Source organism: Anabrus simplex, chromosome 8 (assembly GCF_040414725.1).
Source record: "Anabrus simplex isolate iqAnaSimp1 chromosome 8, ASM4041472v1, whole genome shotgun sequence".
Lineage (NCBI taxonomy): Eukaryota > Metazoa > Arthropoda > Insecta > Orthoptera > Tettigoniidae > Anabrus > Anabrus simplex.
The window spans coordinates 131,094,811-131,121,061 of NC_090272.1; the positions used below are offsets into that span (position 1 = coordinate 131,094,811).

Consider the following 26,251-nt stretch of genomic DNA (forward strand, 5'->3'; position numbering starts at 1 on the left):
TTGTCGCCATGAGACCTATCTGTGTCAGTGCGACATAAAGCCACTAGCAAAAATAATAATAATTGTATGGCCTCAGCTATTGTGTGCAGACATTTCAATTTGTCGCCATCTGGCTGTCTGCTAGTCAGTTTCGACGTTTCGTTTTTGTTACCTCTACTACAGTGGTAACACCAAACAAGGCACAAACATAGTTAAAAGGGGAAGGTAAGAGTACAATACACAATATAAGAAAACACTACACACTTGGAAAAACAGTAACTAGCCTTTACGCGGATCCCCAACAAAACAAGTACGTAACTATCAGTAGGGCCAACTAGTGAACGACAAAACGGGAAGATGGAAGGGCTGGGAACCTACCAAAGCCATGGACATGGCTTAGATAGCGGATTCCGAAATGAATCACCGTGATCCTTAGTTTTTAAAATATTATTTACAAGATAATTCTACATATACATTCCAAGTTATGAGCTATAAGTTCAGTGATATACATAGGTTATTCGTAGCAGTGTAAATTCAAATTACAAATCAACTGTACATCTAGTTACCAATGCAGTAGTACAATGCAATTTACAGGTTATCCAAAATCTAGCGTACCTAAAGTGATACAGAACTATCAGAGGCAAACCCCAAGGGAAATACTATTAAACTACAATATACATATTTTAGTGAAACAAAACGGGAATACCTCGGAAACGAACAGGTAAGTCTAGCTGAAAAACTAAGCCGTCATAAGTAACTAATTTGGTGAATCTAGGCGAGGTTAGGGCAGACTCCTGTATGAAAACCAAATCGGAACATTACGGAATTTTTAGCAGGAACGGAATTCAAGAGTGCTTACCCGAGGAGTGTGCCATCCCGAAAACCGGAGGGACTTCATCCAGATAGGCTGCTCGCAGACAGATAAACCGAGACCGACAGAATTCAGGATACAGAATTCATTCGAGCACTGCCTTACTCACTATATATAGGAATTACTGGCCTTGGAGGCAGCCAATCAGCGTGCACGTGTTCCCTATCGCCACCTAGACTCACCAATCACAACCTTACTTTCGATTGCGAACTTTGACTAACATTCTAGAATACGCACGATCGCGAAAGTCGTATTTTTCCAGAATAGACAGAACACACTTTCTAGAACACATACCAACAAAGTAACACACCCAGTACAAAAGTTATGTAACTTTCTAGATCTTTCCAGGAACTATAGACAGAATTCTACTATTTACAAATGCCTATGTTACAACATTATACAGTACAGGTTAGGTCATAAAATTATCTTATGCTCTACAAATAACAGTACAGGTTAGGTCATGATAAATAAAACATTATATAGTACTTCGCCAATAAAGTCTTTAAAAAAAATTACGTTCCACTCATGCTACATAGTTCACTTGTAACAGTTTTACTGTAGGCCCACTAGATGGCATACCGAGCAAACCAAAACTCTTGGGTGTCTATGGCTGAGATTTAATTAATTTTGTCGGGTAAACACCAAATATGTCACCAGAGATCTTTTACATGCCAACATCATACGGCATGGTGTGTCCGACTTGTTGGCTGAATGGTCAGCGTACTGGCCTTCGGTTCAGAGGGTCCTGGGTTCGATTCCTGGCCGGGTCGAGGATTTTAATTGCTTCTGATTAATTCTGCTGGCTCGAGGACTGGGGGCATGTGTCCGTCCCAACTCTCTCCTCATCATATTCAGGCAACACATTACACTACCAACCACCACAGAAACACGCAATAGTGATTACATCCCTCCATATAGGTTTGGCGTAAGGAAGGGCATCTAGCCATAAAAACAGGGCCTAATCTTCATGTGTGATGCAATTAGCTCCCGCGATCCCATGGTGTGGGGAAAAAGCGGTAGCAAAGAAAAAGATCGTACAACATGGAGTGTCGAATGGACTTTTTTCCGCCCTTCAGAAATCTGCCAGGTTTGAACCCGCTATTTTGGGATGCGGAGGCTGACACTCTATCACTGATCCACAGAGGCAGCTTTCAATTAGTGAATGTTAATTAGAAACACAATTAGTGAACATTCATGTATTGACTAAGGTGGATTTTTAATTTACATATTTCTGTACTGTAAAATCAATATGGATCATTTGTGAGATTTCTGAATCACAGTGCATTGTAATATACTGTTACAAAATTTACGTTGTACGTATTCTGCTTCTTAATTTTTTCCATTAAGTATTTAAACAATTTCCGGGTAGAACTTTTCCTTTGCATCTTTTCTTGTACCACAGTTCCTATAAAGTGATGGTTTATGGTTTAAAATCAAGCATGCTTGTCTGCTTTTGTTATGTTTCTATACACCTAATGTATACAAGCACATGATTGAAGTTTCTGTAAACTGCCATTCTAAAATTCTCTTTTGTGTCCTATTAACCATTTTGTGTTGTCAGTTCATATTTAAAGAGAAAAATATATTCATCTTGCTCGTTATTGTCCTTCCACATTTTTGGTTACTGGAATACAATAGAGGAGGGTGTTGGTTTTCTCACTTTTCAGCAAACAAACTGTTCTTGTCAAGGAGAATCTAACAGTATCTGTATTGCACCAAGTACTACGAATATTAGTGTAGTAACAAACCAATTGTAAATAGCTAACTGTCATAGTTAATCTGGGATTAGTATATGTTTAAATTTAACTGCATTCATTATTTTAATATAATTTGAAAAACATGAAACCCTTGGTTTGTGCTACCAAGACAAGTGGCTTCAAAGCTGTTTGGTAGGAGCATGTTCACAAGTTAGAGATGTCAAATGAATAAAATAAGCAGTTGTTTTGTATCATTGCACAATAAAAGAATTTTTGATGATGCTTTTGAATTATCTCCTGAACCTGCAAACAGTGAATCAAGTGAATGTGGAGTAAAAATTGCTAATACCTGTAGTTTTCTTGCAGTTCAAGAGAGAAACAGTTATCGCTGTGATGGACCTGATTGGACATTAACTCAGAAAAATGACTTCTTTCAGAGAAACAAGTGATTTTATGCAAAAAGTAAAATTCTAGGTTGCAAGGTGTGCCAAGATATTACAAGTTTACAACCAGAAAAACAGATGGGTGTGAAAATTCCTACAGAGTGGGCCAGTGGTAAAATTAGTACCTTTGGAGAAGGTTGTACAAAGCAATTTAATGTCTTTGAGGAAAAAGATTTACTGTACGGAAAGTGCAGCCTGAAGCGTGCCTTTGAAAATGAAACAAAAATCTTAACACAAAGCTTTGGGAAAAGTGTGTTTGAAAGCTCTGTCTTGTGAGTTACTGCTAAGGTGTTTCAACCATTTCATTCAACAACTTTGAAGATGAAATATACCTTCAGCAGTTTAATGGTGTAGATATGGGCTGCATTCTTCATTTCACCAATGCCTGCATTAATATACAGTGAAACTCTGTTAAGAAGTTTTTCAAGGGACTGCAAAAAAAAAACCCTTCTTAAACAGGAAACTTCTTAAAAGGGGTAATGCCCAAAAACTTATTCTGTACTTTGAAATACATGTGAAACACACAGCCAACAGATTTCCTTGTTTGTGAACAATACCGAAATAGGCCAATATGCAAGAGCTGCTAACAGAAAGCCACAATATAAAAATTCAATTATCATGACAATATTTTTAGAGATAAAGTAAAATAATTGAACATACTGTATTATAAATATATTTGATAAGAGAAGGGAACATATTATAAAAAAGCGTTGCAAGATTTGCTTATTTTAGCAGGCAGATCCATTTCCTTCCACGATTCCCTTTCCTCCGCACTTACACTCTCTGCTTCACCACAAATTGTTTTGTAAACAATGACGGCTCGATTTTTAAAGCGGTCCAGCCACCCGTTCGACGCGGTAAAAGGTACCCTTAATTTGCATGCGGCTCTCTCCTGCACAATAGTCCCACTGAAATGTTTAAACTTCGCTGCTGTTTAAACCATATTAGCAGAGCTTGTTCTCTTTCATCGTACTTTTCAGATTTAACTTCCTTACAATTTGCTGAAGTATTCCCTGCAGAAGCAAAGATCTCATCTTTCTTCGCTATAATGCCGTTCAAAGTAGACAGCGCTATCCCCAGCTCCTTTGCCAAAGCAACACAGGAAAGTGTAGATGACTCCACTTTCCTTAAAATCTCCACTTTGTCTTTTATTGTTAGTGCCTTTTGCTTGATCTCTTTCCTCTGAGTTCCGCTCATTTACACTTAACACGTTTGTACATTGATATTACAAGTACAACCAACTTCACCGACTCCTATTCATACTAATTACGACGCTACACTATGCTTGGCAATCCGTAGCTTAAGGTTAAAAGATGCAAAGACAAGACGTGTACTACAGTTTGTTAGCATGTGCTTTCTATATTCCTCACACCCCCGACACGTGCTTCAAGGATAACGGCAGCAAATGGGAAATCTGGCAACTTATTCTTAGAGATTCTTAGAACCTAGGCCTAAATCGCCCCTGCATTCCTACTGGTTGTCACGGCAACATGCGTAGTTTCTGGCTGTTTCACAAGTACCGCATAGCCAAGCCAGTATTGAGTTTATTTTCCCGCTTCAATCCTCTTCATGCTATAGGTAATGAAGAAAAGAAACACAGGTTCGAAGTTGCAGAAATGAGTGCATGGAAAAGTATCTGGGGTATTACGTGGGGGTGATAAAGGCGCAGTAGCAACTCTAGCACATCTAAACGTAAACAGTTTCTTTCCCCACGAGAATTTTATTTCATGTCTCCTCATCCTTCTGCTACATTCTCACAATGCGATGTAATAATTACGAGTGACACAATAATACAATGTTTAGCCTGTATAAAGGTAAAATTAAAAATAACTTTCAATTTTATGCCAACACGTGGTATTGCAATGCCTCTGTGTGCCTCCCACCAACACCCAGTTGGCTATCAACATTCGTTCAACTTCGTAAACGTGTATCAGCTGCTGGCAAGTCTGCTGTTTCCTGCATAGAGTTGGGAAAGTTGTTTTTGTTCACCTCACTAATAATGGATATGGAAAATCTTATCAGTTTAGTTCAAAAACGTAATTTCCTCTACGGCAAGACCCATGAGTATTATTGCAACAACAACGTAAGAGAGAATGCCTGGAAGGAAATAAGCAAGGAAATGAAAAATCAAACAGGTTAGAATATTCAATTTTGTGGTAGATTAACAGTAACGTTGTGGACAAATACACTTCACGGTTTTTAATTCAAGTTTAGGCCACCTCGATTAATGACTTCACCCTGTCGTGGCCCACAAATTACTGCATTAAAGTTTTATCAAACCATCCATTGTGTGCTTTATGTTTCCCACGTAGAATCCCGTTTGATTCTATTCCGCTAGATGGAACGGTGGAGTGGAAATTTCGACTGATGGGTTCGATTCAATTCCACAAGGTGAGAGTGAGCATCTTGTGTCCGTGTTGTCATAGCGTGACGTCGTATGTGGCCTTGGCAAGCCCGCACAGGTTCCGTGACACCAGAGACACACTGCGAGTGCGCGAACGGTCTAACACAGGGTGCAACTTGAGCGGAGATGGAGGGTTCTAACCATGGGCTGCTTTGAGCAGATGTTTTCTATCTCAAGGGGCTCTAAAATCTGAACTGTTTAACCGGGAAATATATTTACAGCAGAACACTTTAAATGGGAAAAATATACTTTATCTTAATGCAACTGATCAAGGGACCAAGAATATCACACTTCTTAGGCGGGAAAACTTCTTATGCGGGAACTTCTTAACAGAGTTTCACTGTAATTAACTGTATTGGCATTGATATGAGGAAAAATGTAGTCAATCAAATTCTTAGTTGCAAAATTTCCATAATTATTGATGAATCAACCACTTTTAGTATCAAAAGTGCTGTAATAATTTATGTTTGCGTGAAATTACCTGAATTGTCTGCTTTGGTGGAGCTTTTCCTTGCTTTGATCAAACTTAATGATGTACATGCCAGAGGGTTTTCCTATTCGTTAATGAGTCGACTTGAAAACCTTAGAATATCAGAAGACTTCTTAAAGGATTATGTTTTGACTGGCATTTTTGATGGAGTTGTAGTGATGTTTGGTGAACGTAGTGGTGTTACAAAATTACTGCAAGACAGATTTCCAAATTTTATTGTGTGGCACTGTGCCACTCATTTGGAATTATCCCATTAATGATAATACTAGGTAATTTGGCTGAAGTAAACCGATTTATGAGTTTTATGGACAAACTATATTCAGCATACCATGCTTCTCCAAAAAAAATGCAAGACCCTACAGGAGTGTGCAGCAACATTAGATTTGCATACAAAAATAGGAGGGGTCTTGAGTACATAATGGGTAGCATCAAGGTTCCGTACAGTTCATGCAGTGTGACAGAATTGCTCAGCTCTAGCTTGTTATTTCCAAGTACAGAAGGATGCTGCAAGAAGCAAAACAGAGCGATGTCTTTGAGGTCCTGTTGAAGGAAATTGTATCTCATTTTATTTTGTACTTGGGGCTAATGTTTGACACTCTTCAAAAGCTGAGTGATTTGAATTTAGAATTGCAGAAAAGAAGTACTGTATAAACTTGTATGAAGCTGACAAGAAGGTAAGGAGCATAATAAAAGTGTTTGAAGAAAGAATTGTTAATGCTGACCCAAAATGCAGCATCTCTCTTCAAAGCAAATATGAACGTGATGTCTAAGAAATTGAACTTCACAACTAAACAAACAAGAAGAAAAACTGTTCAGTGAATCCAGGTAACTTTTATCAGGGCCTAAAGGAATCCTAGAAAGAAGACACCTGGAGGGGGATTGATGTTGATTTGCCTGATTATGCCAGTCTTAGAATTCCATTACTGGCCAGAAAAGACTGGGCCGATGACCTTAGATGTTAGGCCCCTTTAAACAACAAGCATCGTCATCATCATCATCAAGCAGAAAAGATAGAAAGATAAGTCACCTTCGGAGTAAACGAAGCAGAGGCTATTCTTGTTTTTGTGAATATGGATATCTTGAGGAAGATAAATTGCTGGATAGACTGCTTCCTCTCTCAAACACATTGAGTACCATTGCTATATCTTCTCGTGAATGCAAAAGAGGGTTTTCGCAGATGAACCTGATATTGACTCCATCCGAATAATTTTTATTGATACAAATACAAACTTCTGCACTCATGTTTATGAAAGTAGTTGGACCAGTTTCAAACCAGACAGTTATGTTGACTATTGCTGCTGGAATAATTCCTTCGATGATGATGATGATGATGATGATGATGATGATGATGATGATGATGATGATGATGATGATGATGATGATGATTATGATGATGCTTGTTGTTTAAAGGGGCCTAACATCTAAGGTCATCGGTTCCCAACAATTGCTTCAGTGTTTGATCAGCTTGGTCTCACTGGCCCCTATGTTATTTGCCTTAAAATGTTAAAATGTTATTAAAATGTTATAAGGCAACAGCTGTATGAATTAAGTTCTCAGTTATCTGACGTTAAGAACATTGAGGTAGATATGTTTTAAGTTTTTCTGTTATTAAGGAAACACAAACACATGCATTTTTTGACACGAGTGAGAAGGCTTACAGCTGCAGCATTTTTATCTCAGAACTATAAACAATGCTGGTAACATATCTGTTAGATTACTGTGTGCCAAATCTAGAGTTGCACCCATAAAGAAAATTACTCTTCCAAGACTAAAGCTGTGTGCGGCTGATCTTATGATCAAACAACACGAAGCTTGGAGTTTGACATTTCCTGCATCTCTTATTGGACAGGCTCAATGGTGGTGTGAGGTTGGTCATCTTCCCCAGCCATAAGCTGGAAAACATTTGTTGGAAATTGTGTATCACAGATCCAACAACTGAGTAAAAGCAGTTGCTGGAAACATGTATAATCTCAAGATAACCCAGCAGATATAATATCACAAGGTTTGAAGATGCAGCCTTTTCCACATTACAGTTCATGGTTGAAGAAGCCTCAGTCAGACTGGCCTGAGAAAATTCGCATATGCTCTAAGGAGTCTCTGCCAGAAGAACAAACTACCACGGTTAAAACCTTGATGTCATTGACAGACTGTGATGCAATTATTGGGCTTTTTCAAGTCTTGGTAAGCTTGTTATAATTATGGTCTACTGTTGGAGATTCATCTGTAACTCCAGGCAATCTGACAAAATGATTGGTGCTTGGACACTGAGAAATTAAGGATATCATTGAGGACCTGTGTCAATGTAAAACAAAAGCTAATGGCTTCCACCTGTACTGTTTAAATAGTACTGAATAGGTGAAAACCTTTAGCTTTTGTTTTACATTATATTGCTTTTCAATACGGAATAATATGAAATTTATTACGTATGACCTGTGTCAAGATTGCACAATGTTCTGTTTATAACAAGAAGATTGAAATACCGGGCGAGTTGGCCGTGCGCATAGAGGCGCGCGGCTGTGAGCTTGCATCCGGGAGATAGTAGGTTCGAATCCCACTATCGGCAGCCCTGAAAATGGTTTTCCGTGGTTTCCCATTTTTACACCAGGCAAATGCTGGGGCTGTACCTTAATTAAGGCCACGGCCGCTTCCTTCCAACTCCTAAGCCTTTCCTATCCCATCGTCGCCATAAGACCTATCTGTGTCGGTGCGACGTAAAGACCCTAGCAAAAAAAAGAAGATTGAAACAATGTAAAGGAAGGAACCGATCTCATCTAACAGCAATCTTCTCAGCCTCCATCCATCATTTTGTAGACAAAGAAGGTTTTAAGAGAAGGAGGAAGGAATCAGTCATTGTTACCTTTCTTATCCCAATCACTTCAGGTTTAATGGTCCCGCGTGCTCACTTAGAAATCAGAATTAAATCGTCCTGAACACGAGTAAGCCACCCGGTCAGAACTACTGTGCACTGCTCTCAAATAAATGCCATAAGTGGAACAGCAACCAGAACTTTTACACCCACAATTTTCAGTGAAGCATTCAAAATAATGTTGTACTCACCAACAATGATGTTAGAACGAAGATTTTACGTAGTAAATCTTGAAATATTTGGGTATATGTACAGGCACTTCATACTACTCATTGTCTCTCGAAAAATTGGTGTCTAAATACATTTGTTTTTGTTTCAATATAATTGGATGCAAGGCTTATGAACCTCAGACATCAGAATTCAGAGAGTAAAGTAGACCTTAATTCCATCCTCAGTGGTGTCAAACCACTTTTCACCATCTTTTTCCATGTGGGTCAGATAATTGTTCCATAGCATAAAAATTTGTTTCCCGTGCAATGTGGAAAATGACAGGTCCATAAGCTCCAAGAATACAGAAAACTCCGATACATAATTATCTAAATATTTGTCTCTCTGTTCTCCTGAAACCCCTGGAGAGCAATAAAGTGATGAATAATTGACTGGTTATCTCTATTACAAGCCCACACCCAGTCACTGTTTAGTTTTCAAACGTGGGGCTTTAGGTACAATTTCACTCACTCATATTAGATGAAATATATTTTCACTTCAAATTCTCTTCTTCAGTGTTAACTCCAAATCTAAAACTCTTAAAATTAACTCAACAATAGCATTGCTGTCACTTGCTTATACTACGCCCAGAACCATGGCTAGGAGAATGACTGACTCCTGATGAAATGTTTGTGCTTTCAGAGGCTACAATTCAATAAATAATGGTAGAAGTTCTTAGAAGGAGAGCTGTAAACAAGCCACACTCCTGTTCTATTTATAGAAGTTCACAAAAGGGAAACCCTTGTAGGGGTAATCAAAATATAAATTAGTACATACGACTCGGCGCCGCGTGATAGTGTCTTGTCATTTGAGTTTAAGGCCTGGCCACTGCTCGAGTGTACGTCATGTCAAATGAGTCAAATGGGTTAACTTCACCATTAACAGCATGTAGTAATGTATGGTGTTTATATGATCAACTACAGGGAGATAGTTGAAACACAGATTCTTAGATTTAACAAATTCTAAATGCTGTGATACAGATAAGGCCTTAAACTTGTCACAATATAAAACATACGCCTGATTACAGTATTTGCATTGCTTGTCCATGCTAACATAAGCCTGGGTAAGTTTGTAGGTTCGGTTAGGGTTAGACTTATTAGTTGATTTCACCTTGAACTTATTATTTAACTGTGAGTTCACATTGACTACCTCCAGTACCTGACACCTGGATTCTAAGAATTTAACCCTTTCCACTCGAATTATTTGTAAGTCCTGATTTCTCCCAACTCGTATTTATTTCTGTCAGCATTCTTCATATTATAAAACCTGGTATTAAGTACTGGTTTAACAACATATACAGGAAGGAAGTACAAAATTAATGAATATGGTATTTACATGACACAAAATCATGTTTTTCACTTTCGTAATGGTATGTCTTGAGTGTGTGGAAGCGTTCAAAGCAAATGCCTGGATGGAGCCCTGCTTGCTTATCCAACCAGTCTTCACTAAAATAATCCTGCATTTCTGCCTTACTGTTCATCCCCATGTTGATAATTACACCAATAAATGCCTTCAGCTCTTCTAAAGTCACAGCTTTCTAAGAAAACCAGATAGATCTCTTCTGAAGTGAAGTATTTTGCTGTATTTTCATTTCGGCAAATTTGTTTGTCTCGTGGACAATAGAGTTTATCAATTGATCAGTAAAAAATAGCTACCGGTGCTCTAGTTCTATAGGTCTAGTGCCACAACATATGAATCCACTGACTAACCTCTAAGGAAGTTTGGCTAATCCTGCATCAGCCGTTCTCCGCGATCTCCAAGGTATGTGTGAAGTCAGCACTGTATGACTGCGACCAGGACGAATCACAATACTGTCGCCTCCTCCACGATTTCTTGTGATGCTGATATCAATTTTGTCATTTGAATCACTGATGGATATATCACTTTCATTGCCAGGTTCAAAATTTTAGTCATTTTCATGGTTACTACTATCAAAATCAGCCGAAAGAGACGCAAGAATCTCTCCTTCAATCAGACTGTGCACCGCCATGTTGCTTCACGAGACTGCTTTCAATTGTCAAGGAAATGGAGCAATTTTGCCAAGCAAAGAGAAACTAAAACACACCTATTTGGTTTCTTTCGGTTTCTGGAAGGGACCAGTACTTACAAAACGAAGTACAAAAGCCCTGGCATCCCAGGTAACCTAGCAACGAGCGGCGAAATATTGTGTCGACTCAGGCTCGACACACAAGCTATAACGGTAAGTGACGGCTGTCGACCTCAGGTCGACACATGAGCGGAAAGGGTTAATTAGATCCATCCGGTCACAACTCTTGAGGAGAAAAGTACTTCAGATTCCTTCTTAGTCTTATTATCAACATTATTTAGTATTAATTGTGTAAGCATTAATTCAAACAAAGAAACCTCTAACTTGAGGCTTTTTAATGCATTCTTATTACTTGCCATGTGGTTTAAAAAGTGTCTGAGCTCGGATGATGAGTTTTCATTAACACTTGGGAGGACAAGGAGTAAGGGATTGGAATACATTATCAAGGGAAATGTTTGATAAATTTGCTAGGTCTTTGAAAACGTTGAAGGAAAAGCTAGGTAAACAATTGATAGGGAACCTGCCAATTAGGCAATAGCCCTAAATGCAGATCATTGATGTTTAATTGATTTGATGAGACAGTAGTTCATGAATATGTCTTACAGCTATTAGTCTGGGATTGCCATATCTACAAGTTCTTAAATCTCATGCAACAACAAAACTGTTGTTTGAGACAGGAATATTCTGGACCAACTGTCTTGCCTTGCCACTTAGGGCTGAAAACAAACATGTAGTTTTTGAACCTTAGTAAGAGACGGATCATTTATAAATACATTTTGAAAGGTATCCTTGAAACTAATCTAACCCTTGAAGTCACAAGAAAACTGTGGAATTGATATCTTTGGCAACTGCATACTGCTGCACCAATATTGTTTGACAATGTGCTTGTAGGACAGCCTGCAACTTGAGAAACGTGAATTGATCTACCTAAAGTTTCCAAATGACCTAACACAGTATAGTATACATCTTCAAAATTCTCTCTTCTGTTTGAATGGTAGTTAGCATCATCGTTTAATTCAAGTTCTTGCTGTACTCTTTTCAAACCTCTCTCTTATACTTGGTAGATCCCTCAATCTCTCCTTAACCTTAATGGTATCCCTTTCTGGATCATAGTTATTTAAAAATGTGTGTTTGCATGTTATAGATGCAATATAAATTCCTTGTAGCTTAACTAGGCTCATAACTGGGTTAGGATCCATGATAATAATGAAAGGACCGAGCTCGATAGCTCCAGTCGCTTAACTCTCTTGGTGCCAGGCGGTAGTGCAAGCACCCGCCCTTTAAATTGCCAGAGCCGATCTGGTCAGCCTTTAACAATCCAGTCGGAAGTTGCCAGTGCCGATTACATCGGCCGGCTTAAAATTCTGTGATATACATAATTTTGAGGCAACCTATAGTGACATGTATATTTTTGTTACAACCTGTAGTAAAGGGGCTACACTTTATTGTGTGCCTGGCCTTGCTTTGGCAGTTCTAAGAGAGTGTTTTTCACAAGAGTCGTTTCCTGTGTTTACAAATACCGCTAACCGGTCAGTAAGAGATTGCTCCTTGCAGTGAGTGGATTTGTGACAGGAAAATGGCATGTTGTTCACGTGATATTTTTTCAGCAGGTATTGATGATAATAAATTAATGCAGTATTTGGAACAGTGCGAAGTTAACACGGATGATTTATCGGATAGCGATAGGGAATTTAGTTCAGAGAGTAGCGACGAAATTATACCGGACACGTCCGCGGAATCACCGCAGCTAAAGAAGAGACGTTTAATTGTGTCTAACAGCACTAAAGCTACTCTGAATATGTTGGTAGATGAAACTAGTGATAACGAATATGATGGTGTCTCTGGAGGACATTTTGTGGAAATTTGTCCCAATGAACCCGACAACATTCCTCAACCTCCTGTCTCCTTCAAGGAAGTTCTTGGACCTAAACATGCCCTACCGTCTGATTGTCCGCCCATATCATACTTCAATTTGCTTTTCACTTACTCTTTGCTAAACCTTATAGTCACATATAGTCCTCTATCATTACGTAAATGCTGGTCTCCGCGGGCCAAGTGTAGCGTGCCTGCCTCTCACCGGGAGGTCATGGGTTCGATTCCCACCCAGGTCAAGAATTTTCGCCTGGTCCTGAGGGTTGGTTCGAGGTTCACTCAATCTAAGTGACCCTAAGTGATTGCAATTGAGGAGATCTCTGAGGGTGAGAGGGTGACCCCAGTCTGGAAAACCAAGAATAATTACTGAGAGGATCCGTCTCACTCACCATGATTCACCTCGTAAACTGCAGGTACCGAACTGAGCAGCGGTCGCTTTGTAGGTCAAAGGAAATCACGGCTTTAGTGTCGTACATTTCTTAATTTTGTAAATTCTGTTGTATTGTAAAATTATTTTTCTAATATATACTACTGTGTTATTTTAATGACAGCCATTTTTAACCAATAGAAAAATGGTTTCTTAATTCTTGCACAGGTTACTCCAATACTCAGTGAATGTTTAGCAAGTAAACCTTTTACACATATGTTCTTACAAAATTAAAATTATGCTCTTGGACTTTTATGATAGTGAAACATTGGTTTTTTGTCCGCACATGGTTTAATGTTTTTAGATTCAGAGGACTTTTATCAAGAGGACGTATATTCATAGTTTTAAGACAGTTGGTGCTATTTTTAAGTTTAGGTCATAGGTTAATGTTTATGGATCCCGTTTTTAATTAGGTTTTGCCAGGTTTGTAAAATTTGTATGTACTTTATGCATTGTTTATTGTAACCTTGTCTATGTATATTTTTCTTATTTTTGGTTGATGATGATGCACACCAGCATCGAAACTGGTACCGAGTATAATAAAATGTTATAATTTTTCTTATAATATTATATGGTATTGAATAGGTGGACCTCTCTTGTTTCCATTAGATTCTCGGTTCAATACGGAATAAACATGAAGTTTTTAAACTTGAATACATATTACAACCGAAAATGAGAAACTATTTTTCCTGAAAACAAAAACTATAATATCAACTACTATTTTTTACTTATTTAATAATTCAGAATGATTTTAATACCGTGTTGTCCGCACGTAGAAAATTTGTTGTCAGTATTTGCCAAACATCGATACATACACACAAATTTTATCGGTGAGTAAAATTGTCTTGTTTTTACTGGTGACATATGATCGAATTTTTATTTTTTACGTTTTTATTTTTCTCGTTCGAATGAGTTATTCTATAGAAATACATTATACATAATTGCGTATATTATTTTGTATTGTAAATGATTTTTTCAAAGTAGATATTGAGAGAGAAATTGCGAAAATATTTTTCTCTTCCTAAAAATAAATGTTATCAACAACTATAAATCAACAATAAAACGTCTTTGACTCTTTATATCACTCCAGACCAGTTCCTTTTTCTACGTAGTCGATATGTAGAAAATTTCATGCCGGTATTTGCTATACATCGGTAGATATACGTGAATTTTAAAATACATGTATTTCCACTGAAAACGGCCTGGCACTTTACAGTAGTAGAGTGGAGGCGGAGCTCTGGCCTCTTCCAGCTGATGGGGAGCGGCCGACCAGATCGGCTCTTGGCTCCAAGAGGGTTAAGTACAGCCAGTATCCAGTATTCGGGAGATAGTAGGTTCGAACCCCACTGTCGGCAGCCCTGAAGATGGTTTTCCGTGGTTTCCCATTTTGACACCAGGCAAAGCTGGGGCTGTACCTTAATTAAGGCCACGGCCGCTTCCTTCCTGCTCCCAGACCTTTCCTGTCCCATTGTCGCCATAAGACCTATCTGTGTCGGTGCAACGTAAAGCAGCTAGCAAAAAAAAAAAAAAAATAATAATAATGAAAGGAGCAAATATTATAATAGGAAATGGACTTGATAACTTGGAGCAGCTGTTTCCCACGTCGATTCCAGTCCACTAAGTAGTAACACTGTACCACTTTGGTGAATGCAAAATGGAGTCAGCCATGAAGGATATGTTTTACAATTTAATTCAATATTATTCCCTTTAACAAATACTCATCTTCTCTCCAAACATTTTATGGTGTTCAATTAAATTTTGCAATGTACAGAGGATATCTGCTGAGTGTGAATATTCATCAGATCGAAAGATTTGCCCCCCTCCCTGTGGGTGGGGGACGCAGATGAAGAATACACCCACGGTATCTCCTGCCTGTTGTAAGAGGTGACTAATAAAAGGGGCCCAAGGGGCTCTCAACTTGGGAGTGTGGGTTGGCGACCACGGGGCCGTTAGCTGAGTCCTGGCATTGCTTCCACTTACTTGTGCCAGGCTCCTCACTTTCGTCTATCCTGTCCGATCTCCCTTGGACAACTTTTGTTCTTTCTGACCCCGGTGGTATTAGAGCATTCAAGGCCTAGGGAGTCTTTCATTTTCACGCCCTTCGTGGCCCTTGCATTTCTTCGTCCGTTACTTCATTTTTCGAAGTGACGGATCCTTTCTTTTTCTCTTTGTCTACCCCCTGTGGGTGGGGGATGCAAACGAAAAATACACCCACGGTATCCCCTGTCTGTCATGAGAGGTGACTAAAAGGGGTGACCAAGGGATGATTATATTAGAACCATAAAACTCCTTGATATTAGTAGCACCACACGGGGAACACCATGGGTCGCTTTTATTTGCGCGTAGTACCACTATGTTAGGTACCACATAGGTTTGTGATTAGTAGCAAACGAGAGCGCGACGGCTTTTACAGTACCTGTGATTAGTAGCACGAGCGACACCATGGGATGACGGAACCCGTGGTTCTAGCTTGCCTATGATTAGTACCCACTATATGAGGAACACCACGGGATAGTACGAGTCCCTGTGGTTAGTACACTTAGGTGATGAACACCATAGGTTTGCGTTGCCTATCAATGGTGCCGCAATGTGCGAAACACAGTAGGTCTGTAATACATGTGCAAATTTCATTACCTGTGAGTAGTACCGTAATGTGTGGAATACCGCTAGTCTACGCTACTCTTGATTAGTACCACAACATGACAAATACCATGGTTCTACTTTTCTAGCGATAAGTACCATTATGAGAGGCTGATGATTTGAATTTTGGACTCCTTTCGACTACAAGCATCATCGATTCAGTATCGTGCTATAGAAGCAGTCCCTTGGTCAGTAATACTATTGTTTTATGCCAGCTTCTGTGCATGTGAGGCACTGTGGGTCGGTTCCACTTATCATTTTAACTTCATATCCATACACACACACACACACACACACACCCACACACCCACCCATCCGTCCGTCTTTACGTTTTGAATTGTGGTCACTGAAGGATTTTTGGTTTTTAATTTGTCATTTCATTTCGTCTCATTTCATACCATCAGGGGCCGATGACCTAGATGTTAGGCCCCTTTAAACAACAAATTCAATCATCAATCACTCGAAAGATTTGCCAGTCACCAGGTCATTCACCATTTACTGCAAAGTGCACTTTGAAATGAGGTATATTTTGAACGATTATAAACCAGTCTTCAGTGTTCATAGAAATGAGCGCGCAGGTAATGAATGTTCTCATATTACAGACTAATGGAATGTCTTCAATGTTCATGAAAGTAAGCACGCAGATATTGAATGTTCTTAAATCACGAATTAACAGAATGTCTTCAGTCACTTTGATTAACATGGCACTGATGCATTCACCTTGTGTTTAAAATGAATATCAAGGTAATATCTGGCCCGGAGGACCGAAAATAATGGATATAATACTTCAGCTTAATGTAGTGTAGTTCACCAGTAAGCACTGATTCACTGGATATTACCTGATTTATTCCTTAACTTAAAAATACAAGCACTTTAGATGATTAAAGTGCAAACAGATTGAAGATGCTTTGATAAGTTTGGTCTCTGGATACTGCCAACCTTAACACAACAAAAATACCAAAAAGAGATAAGTTTACCACATCTGTCTATCATCAAGACAAACTTCCCATACCTTAGCCATCCAATAATACTGCCTTGAGGAATTCTCCTGTTAATGATTACAGGATCAGATAATGCTTCACCTACTCTAATTTTGTGAGTTCTATTTTCTAGAAATATAACCACCCATTCAGTCACTCTTTTGTTTAGTCCAGTTGCCCTCAGTTTTGTCAGTTGTCTCCCATGATCTGTCCGATCAAAAGCCTTAGATAGGTCAATTGCAATTCAGTCCATTTTGACCTCCCAACTAAAATATCTGCTGTATCATGCTGGAATCCTACAACTTAAGCTTCAGTGGAATAACTTCCTAAACCTGAACTGCCTTCTATCAATCCAGTTACTAATTTTACAAACATGTCTAATATAATCAGAAAGAATGCTTTCCTAAAGCTTACATGCAACACATGTCAAGCTGACTGTTCTGTAATTATCGGCTTTATGTTTATCACCCTTTCCTCTATACACCGGGGCTGCTATAGCAGGTCTCCATTCATTTGGTATAGCTCCTTCATGCAAATAGTAATCAAATAAGTACTTCAGATATGTCACTGTATCCCAGCCCATTTATTGCCTTTAGTATATCCCCAGAAATCTTATAAATTCCAGCTGCTTTTCTAGTTTTAAATTTATATCTTATTGTAAATGTCTTTGTTATAGGTTAATTTCAATTCTTTGTTAATATTAGTAAACTCATCTACCTGGACATTAACCTTGTAATCAACAATCCTTTACATACCGGTACAACTAACTGAATATATCTGCTTTCTGCAAATCCACACATATACCCTCCCCTTCTTCATTAAAGATTCCTGGAATATTCTTCTTGGAACCTAATTCTGCCTGAAAGTAATAAATACCCTTCCATTTTTCTCTAAAATTCGTATGACTGCCATTTATGCTTGCCATCATGTTATCTAAGCTGACTTCCTTTCTAGATTCAGTTTCCTAGTAAGTTCCTTTAACTACTTCTTACTTCCACAGCCATTTTTAACTCCATTTATTTCCAGCCTGCACCTCCTTCTTAGTCTCTTTACTTCTCTTAGACCCACCAAATTTCTCATACATAATGTTAATAATTTCCACAGTTAGTAACATGCATTTAACGTACATTAAATTCAAGTCTTTAATTACGGGCTTGTTTGTATGTTGACATTCCTTCTTCTGTTAATGTGAACTTGCGAGTTTACATATAAATTAATGTGGGACTGATTTAAATTGCCTTGTCAAGTGTGCAGTTTTTGGAATAATACTATCATATTATTTAACTCTTTACTACCTTCTCTGTCAGATTCAACATAATACACTCTAAAACATCTGCTATTTCTATGCCAAGCAAATGAAAGGTTGCAACATGTTATGTATGTATGTATGTATGTATGTATGTATGTATGTATGTATGTATGTATGTATGTATGTATGTATGTATGTATGTATGTATGTATGTATGTATGTATGTATGTATGTATGTATGTATGTATGTATGTATGTATGTATGTATGTATGTATGTATGTATGTATGTATGTATGTATGTATGTATGTATGTATGTATGTATGTACAGTTATTATTTTTGTATGTTGCAGGGTCATAGTCCAGCAGGAGGCTGTCTGTTAGCTCTGAGCTGTGAATATCGCATCATGGTAGGACCCAAGTTCACCATAGGTCTAAATGAGACTCAGCTTGGGATTATAGCTCCGAAATGGTAACTATGTCATATATTGAACAACATTTTAAAAGAGCATAAAGATGGTGTCTGTAGTTAACATTTGACACAATTTGAAACTTTATAACAGGATGGTAGAAAGTGAAAACTTCTTCTTCCTCTTAGCATTGTCACGCAAGTGCAGGGTCCACTCTTCAAGTTCTTCAGTGCCATTTTGCACGGTCATGGACATCATTTGGCCTCAAGCCAACGACCCTCATATCATGTTTTACCTCACTTTTTTTGTTCATCGAGATAGGCGTACACCATTGACATCAAAATGGAAAGTGAGGTTGGCAACTGTGCCAGGAGCTGCACGTAGAACATGGCCATACCATCGGAGGTGCCTTTTCCACATTTTCACAATAATTGGCATGATATCCATTTGCTGATGAATTGGGTCATTCTTGATGTGGTGAATTAAGGTGATGCCCATCGACCAGCAGAGCTTTCACATCTCCATGGCATGAAATCAACATTCAGTGCTTGTGTTGGATAGTCGGCATTCAGGACCATATAGTGCAACTGGATGGACTATGGTTTTATATATCTTTGATTTTAGACGAAGAGTCAATATTTTGTCACAAAGTACTCCAATGATGTCCCTCTATCGCTTCCAGGTTGCATTTATCCAAGGCAAGATCTAAGATATCTGAAACTATCTTGTTTTACCAAACTCTCACCCCTGATTTGGATGGTGCCATCACTTGGATTAGTTTCATGGTATTCCGTCTTCCTGATGTTCAGGCAGAAACTATACAGGGAGAGATGGTTGTTCCATTCTGCAACTTGGGATTGCAATCGTGCTTGGGTGGTGCCTGCAAGCCCAACATTGTCAGCACATAGGATAGTCCAAAGAACACTTCATCGCAAGTCCTGAGTGAGGTGTCCACCATGATGATGAACTGTGGTGAGTGCTGATCTCTGGTGTCATCTAATAGGGAAGCTGTCCATGGTGCTGACAGCACAACATACCTGACAGCTGGTCTTTATATGTAAAATTCTGACCCAGCTGATAAGCTGTTCTGGAATGCCATGGTCACGAAGTGCAAACCGAATCAACTGATGCGGAACAGGATCAAAAGTCTTCTTGAGATTGAAGAAGACTGTGTGAAGTGGCCGTCTTTTCTCTCGATGGCTCTTCATGAGCATCCAAGCTGCGAAGATAGCATCAGTTGTCTCAGCTCTTTGAACAAAGCAGGTACTAATTTTGATGATTTTGTACTGGCGCTGGTCGAGGATTCTCCCAAAGATTTTCATGGTGTGCGACAGGAAGCAAATTGGGAGTAATTAGAGCAGTCTGCCAGGTCACCTTTGTTTTTGAAAATTGCCACTGTGATGCTCGTGACCCATTAGATGGGCAAACAGCCAGAGATTACTACTATGTTGAAAATACTGGTCAACCAATTAATCACAGTGTCTTTTATTTCCTTCAGCTTCTAGAATTCAGTGTTCATCTGGTTCTGGTTGGTTTGTCACGCAATTAATAACACTGGTAACTTCCTCGGATGTGGTTTCTTGGATGGGTCCTGCCTTTGGGATGCCTTTAGGAATAGGCGGATGCGGGAACTCGCTGTTAGATATCTCATTAAAATATTCATGCCAGGGTTTCAAAATCTCTCGCCTGACCTGTAGTCTTTGACCTTCTTTGTACTTCACGCACACATAATGTTTATTTTTCTCACCTTCCTTGGTGTCTAGTACCATGTGGAGGTCATTATAATGATCAGATCTTGCTTCTGCAGCATCTCTCTTAGCTACAAATGGTATCTGTTCTCTAGATTAAAATGCCTAAAACCCTCAAAAAGAATAACATTTTCTTTAAAGTATTGGATAGCATCTTAGTTGTCACAGTATGAGGACTCCTGCACAAAGTCACTGAAAATAATAAATACATAAATAAATGAATAAATAAATAAATAAATAAATAAATCAACAAACTAATTCATTATGAAAAACTAGTTAACCCCATTGGAACCAACAAATCAACATGCCAAAACCTGCCGTCTTCTCCCGCCGATCGCGATGAGATCAAATACCACATAGGGAGATTGTAAAACAACAAGCCCTCTGGTAAAGACTCCTTGATAGCAAAACTAGGGAAATAAGCCCCGGAGGAAGCAATAGACGTCTTGCATAAGACCGTCACTGACGTATGGGAGAAGTAATAACTACCAGAGAAATGGAAGGTAGCTGTAATCCATCCTTTACTTAAGAAAGGAAATATCAAAGATGTAAATAAATATTTTGGTTTCTCATTACTCCCAGTAGCATAAAAGATTCTATTATTATCCATCCTAGAATGACTAGAACAGCAAGTTGAGTGCTCACTTGGAGAATACCAAGGAGGTTTTCAGAAAGGTTGATCAGCAGCAGAGCAGATCCACAATCTTAAAACGATAATAGGAAATCATATTTTGAGAGGCCGAACATACGTGTGTACATTTGTAGACTTCCGAAAGGAATATGACTCCATTAACAGTGATATGTTGCTTAAAATAATGGCAGAAATGGGAGTCCATGAAAAACTGCTAGCAGTAATACGAGCAACCCTGACTTTTACCATCACCAAAGTAAAACTCCGAGGATGCTTCTCTGCATGCTTTGAATTTAAAATGGGTGGTAGGCAGGGAGATGGACTCTCATCACTCTTGTTCAAGTGCATACTGGAGAAAGTAATACAGCAATGGCATTTACAAGACAGAAACTTGTTCAGATCTTTAAGGATTGGGACGAAGAAGAACGGAGTGAAAATTGACTGCTTAACTTTTGCAGATGATATAGCAGTAATGACAGAGAAGTTTGAAATTGCAGCAGAAGAAATTAATCTGTTGAAACAGGTAGCAGAATAAACAGGCTTGTGGATATCCTGTGAAAAGATGGAAGTGATGTGATGACCCAACGAAACCTCAAATATGGAACAATTTTGTATATATATAAACTATGTGCATAATTTAAATACCTTGGCAGGTGGATCCAATCAAATGGATAAGGCAGTTAGGCCTTAGCAACCAGAGGAACAAGAAATAGAGGCAGCTTTCCAAACTACCCGGAACATACATAACAAAAGGTGCTTTACTGTAAATATCGAAATTCATTGTTACAACACTGTCACTGGAGGGAAATAAGCCCAAAATAAAACCAAAACAATTCCCTGATATGTTAACTTCAAGAAAGACCTCGAAGAAATGGGCCTGTGACCAGAAGACGCACACAAACAGACCTTTTCAGAACAAGACTCGTGATATTTGGAACTTTATGGGATGAGAAATGTACAACTGGTGCAAAGTGGTCGGATGAAGGCCCTGCTACAAACAGCAATTTAGTGAAAACCTACTGAATCAAATAATAATAATAATTTCATGTGGCTATTTCTAGCTGAGTGCAGCCCTTGTAAGGCAGACCCTCCGATGAGAGTGGGCGGCATTTGCCATGTGTAGGTAACTGCGTGTTATTGTGGTGGAGGATAGTGTTATGTGTGGTGCGTGAGTTTCAGAGATGTTGGGACAGCACAAACACCCAGCCCCCGAGCCACTGGAATTAACCAATGAAAGTTAAAATCTCTGACCCGGCTGTGAATCGAACCCGGGACCCTGTGAACCGAAGGCCAGTACGCTGACCATTCAGCCAACGAGTCAGACACTGAATCAAATGAAAATTAATAAATGCCAGAATGTATAATGAAACTTATCATGGTCCCTAGTTGGTCGATTAGCAAATAACAAACAACAACAACAACAATAATAAGGAAATGGCAACTGAAGTTCTACGAACATCTGTTCAGGATGGATGCAACCCGACTAACAAAGCAGATTTTTAATGTATTGGACAACAGACCTCATGTCTTGGATAAATGGTTCAAGGAAGTAAGGAAGGACATCAGGAGTATGGGACTGAATCTGGAGGACATCTCTAAATGATCAAAATACAGATCAGTGATCAACAACTTTAAGGGCTTCCATGATGAGCAAAAGCAGAATGGTGGCTGGACAGAAGAGAGAAGGCAGGTGGCCAGAGAAAGAATGCATCGCTTTTGGGCTACAAAAAAAGCTTCCAGAATTACCTTATAGTAACTTGACGTGGTCTCTAATGGCCCTAAACGAGAATTAAAAAAAGTGTTATTGGTTTTACATCCGATCAACTACTTTCTCAATTTTTGGATATACCGAGGTGTTGGAATTTTGTCCCGTTGGCATTCTTTCTCGAGCCAGTAAATCTATTCTGTATTTGAGCACCTTTGTACACCACCATTTTGGGCCAGCATCGAACCCATTAACTTGGCCTCAGAAGGCCTGCTGCCAGAGCCACTCAGCCCAGCAGTAAATAAGAAATACATTGTATGTCCAACCCAAGTCCCATTTCTCTGGGGCTCGGGTATGAAGTGAAATTAATCTTCATTTCAAGTTTTTATAACTGGATGCCCTTCCTGACGTCAGTCTCATTGGTGGAGTTAATGAGATGAAATGAATGACGTGATATATGATAGTAGGAAGGGAGAGGTTGAAACCTGGTTCTGGCACATAGGCTAGTCCTGTCAAATAGCACCAAGGGATCTGCTTACATCCCCATCCGACGGATGAATCACCATCAACGGTGTCATGCCCTCACTCTATACAAGCACTACGGAGATGTTTCGAATGGCTTTTGGTACGCAATCTATTGATTAGAAATTGTATACCACCACCTCTCCTACTCTGCTGGCCAACATTCTGATAGTGAACATGCTCGATAGCTGCAGTCGCTTAATTGCGGCCAGTATCCAGTATTCGGGAGATAGTAGGTTCGAACCCCACTGTCGGCAGCCCTGAAAATGGTTTTCCGTGGTTTCCCATTTTCACACCAGGCAAATGCTGGGGCTGTACCTTAATTAAGGCCACGGCCGCTTCCTTCCCACTCCTAGCCCTTTCCTGTCCCATCGTCGCCGTAAGACCTATCTGAGTTGGTGCGACGTAAAACAACTAGAAACAACAACGATAGTGAACATTTTTCGACCAACGGGACTCAAACCACGTAACCATGGTGTCAGATATAGACTTCATGCCTTGACGATTATGGCCAGTAGGTGGGCCAAGTAAGAAATATATAATAACAGAGGAGGGAAAGAAATGTTCAGTAGTGCTGATAATCAATGTCTGGATCTGGAGAATGGGAAGCCATTCTCCTCCTGTGCTACAGCTTTCATACCTACCTACCTTCCTATGTCAGTGATGCAGGTAGGCATAGATTCAAATGCCCGTAATTCAGAACCTTGTGTCTGTTAATAAGAATTTATTACAGACGAAAGGCCATAATGCTACATGTATGACATATTCAATTTAGGAATTTGACCTGTTAAAACAAGACCATGTTCATACATAGTATTATGCAGTCATTTTTATATCACTTCTCACTACTATATTCATTTAAAAAGTTGGTCCTATTTTGACACTGACTAAAATGGTAACGCTCACATGGTCTGTTCCGAAGAAAGGATTTGCAATCTGGTGATGGGTCATGGAAAGTAGTTCTCTTGCACACCTTGTGGTGAAAGCCATGAACTGCAAATCTTGTTATCGCGCTGTGGAGCTTGACAGAACAGAGTAAACTGAGCAAGTGGCCTTGCGGTTAGGGTCGTGCAGCTGTAGGCTTGCATTTGGGAGATAGTGAGTTCGAACCCCACTGTCGGCAGCCCTGAAGATGGTTTTCCATGGTTTCCCATTTTCACACCAGACAAATACTGGGACTGTACCTTCATTAAGGCCACAGTCGCTTTCTTCCCGCTCCTAGCCCTTTCCTATCCCATCGTCATCATAAGACCTATTTGTATTGGTGCAACGTTAAGCAAATTGAGAAGGAAAAAAAAAAAGAGTAATCGAGACAGCAGATAAGGTATCAGCAACTTTACCAAAGAATAACAATTACACGGAAGAAGAATTGAATTTAGGAAGCAGTCTTAATGCCATGGAAGATGATTATGCGTATGAAAGTTTCATTGGAGAGATATATAGGAGGATGAATAAGATGATGATAATGAGGTTTCATTGAAGTGATACATAGGAGGAATTGTAGACAGCATTCTCCCCAAGTTACAATTAGGAACAGGAGTGACAGATGATGACTCACTGCAAGTGGGAGAAAGAATGGCATGGCTGTATGAAGGACGATTATCAGAACAACAACAACAAAATAAAAATGTATGTATGTTTAGTCATCAGCCCGAAGGCTGGTTGGATCCTCAACAGCTCCACCATCAGCTGTCATAGATGGCCTAGGCATCACTAAAGAGGCGTACGAGGGAAATGAGGAGTGAGGTAGTTTCCCGTTGCTTTCCTCACTGAGCCAGACGTTGCTATTACGTATCAGTCTGCCAAGCCCACTGAAATGCATGCACCAACCGACCCTATGAGCAATAGTTTTACACCATTCATAGCAGGGAGTAGCTGCATAAGGAATGACATTACTAGCATCGCTCATACCTCAGTCACTTTCATATTGTCAAAGCCAAGTATAAGACAGAGACAGGTCAATGAAAGTAACAAAATTGCTCTAGCCTATACCAGAAGATGCAGTGCACTGTAAACACTAGGTCCCACCAGCAAAGGCAGAAAAAAAAATAATAACAGCAATAATAATAATAATAATAATAATTGTACCGGGTGGTACACCTCCACGCCGCTAATTTAAAATGTGCGCCTTTTGAAACTCCTCTGCTGGAGGAACTCTGAACTTTATCTACTCTATTAATTCTCTACCTTCTCAGAAGATGTCACCATGTGGAAAATTTTGAGTTTTAGAACTGTGTCACTTTTGATGTGTTTTTGTTTCGCTTGAAGTAAGAAGTGTGAACTTTCTCTTCTAGAGGACACTACTGAAGATCTACAATAGTGCAACCTAGTGCGGAGTCAAAGAACTATTTTTTGGAGAAAATTTAATTTCAAGAGTTTGTTCCTTGTTAAATTTTTTTCTATCATTGTTTAAGTTGGCAATATTTACCCCTTTCTTCCCCTTGTTATGAATGTATCCAATCCCGAATTTCTTCAATTAATTTCTATCCAATCAGATGTATCTTCCCCCAACTTGAATCTGTTGCGGGGTCCTATCCAATAAAGAGTTTGTGGGAGGGTGTTTTCTTTCCCCTAACGCCTAGAAACTTCCGCGAGAGTATTTAAACTGCTGATTTTTGGGTCTCCGGGCCACTTCTGTTCCATCTTTCAGTGTGTTAAGTACATAGCAGGGGGCGGGAAGCGCCTCTTTCTTCTCCAGCCGTTCAACACAAGGTAATGGCCGATTAATAACTTCTTTCCTTGCTAGCTCAGCAGTTTAACTTTCGGGGCGGGTTCTAAGCATTCTACCATGTAACCTTTTCCTAAATATAACTACTCTTTTATATATTCTCTTTTAAAGCTTCATATTGGGATAGAGAGTGCTAACCCTCTCGAGCTCCCACTCATATTGTTGTGAGGTGAACTTAGTTTTCTCAACCTATTCTTCGATAACGTAAAACAAAGTGTTCTCTTCTTAAGTCACCTCTTTAGTATGGGATTAGCCCTTGTGTTAACGGCCTAGTGCCAAGTAGGTCTTAATCAAAGGGTACTAGGAGTGCAAGTTTGCCTCCTCCCAAATTGTTAT

At 39.3% G+C, this 26,251-nt stretch overlaps 1 protein-coding gene across 3 annotated transcripts in view; it reads left to right on the forward strand.

Moving 5' to 3' along the window:
* The window catches only part of LOC136878891 (enoyl-CoA delta isomerase 1, mitochondrial), a 204,695-nt gene that overhangs the window by 122,644 nt on the left and 55,800 nt on the right, over positions 1-26,251 (forward strand). For all 3 annotated transcript variants that reach the window (XM_067152473.2, XM_067152472.2, XM_067152471.2), the window contains exon 5: positions 18,525-18,643. In XM_067152473.2, coding sequence (XP_067008574.1) covers positions 18,525-18,643 — 119 coding nt within the window. The remainder of the gene's footprint in view (positions 1-18,524; positions 18,644-26,251) is intronic.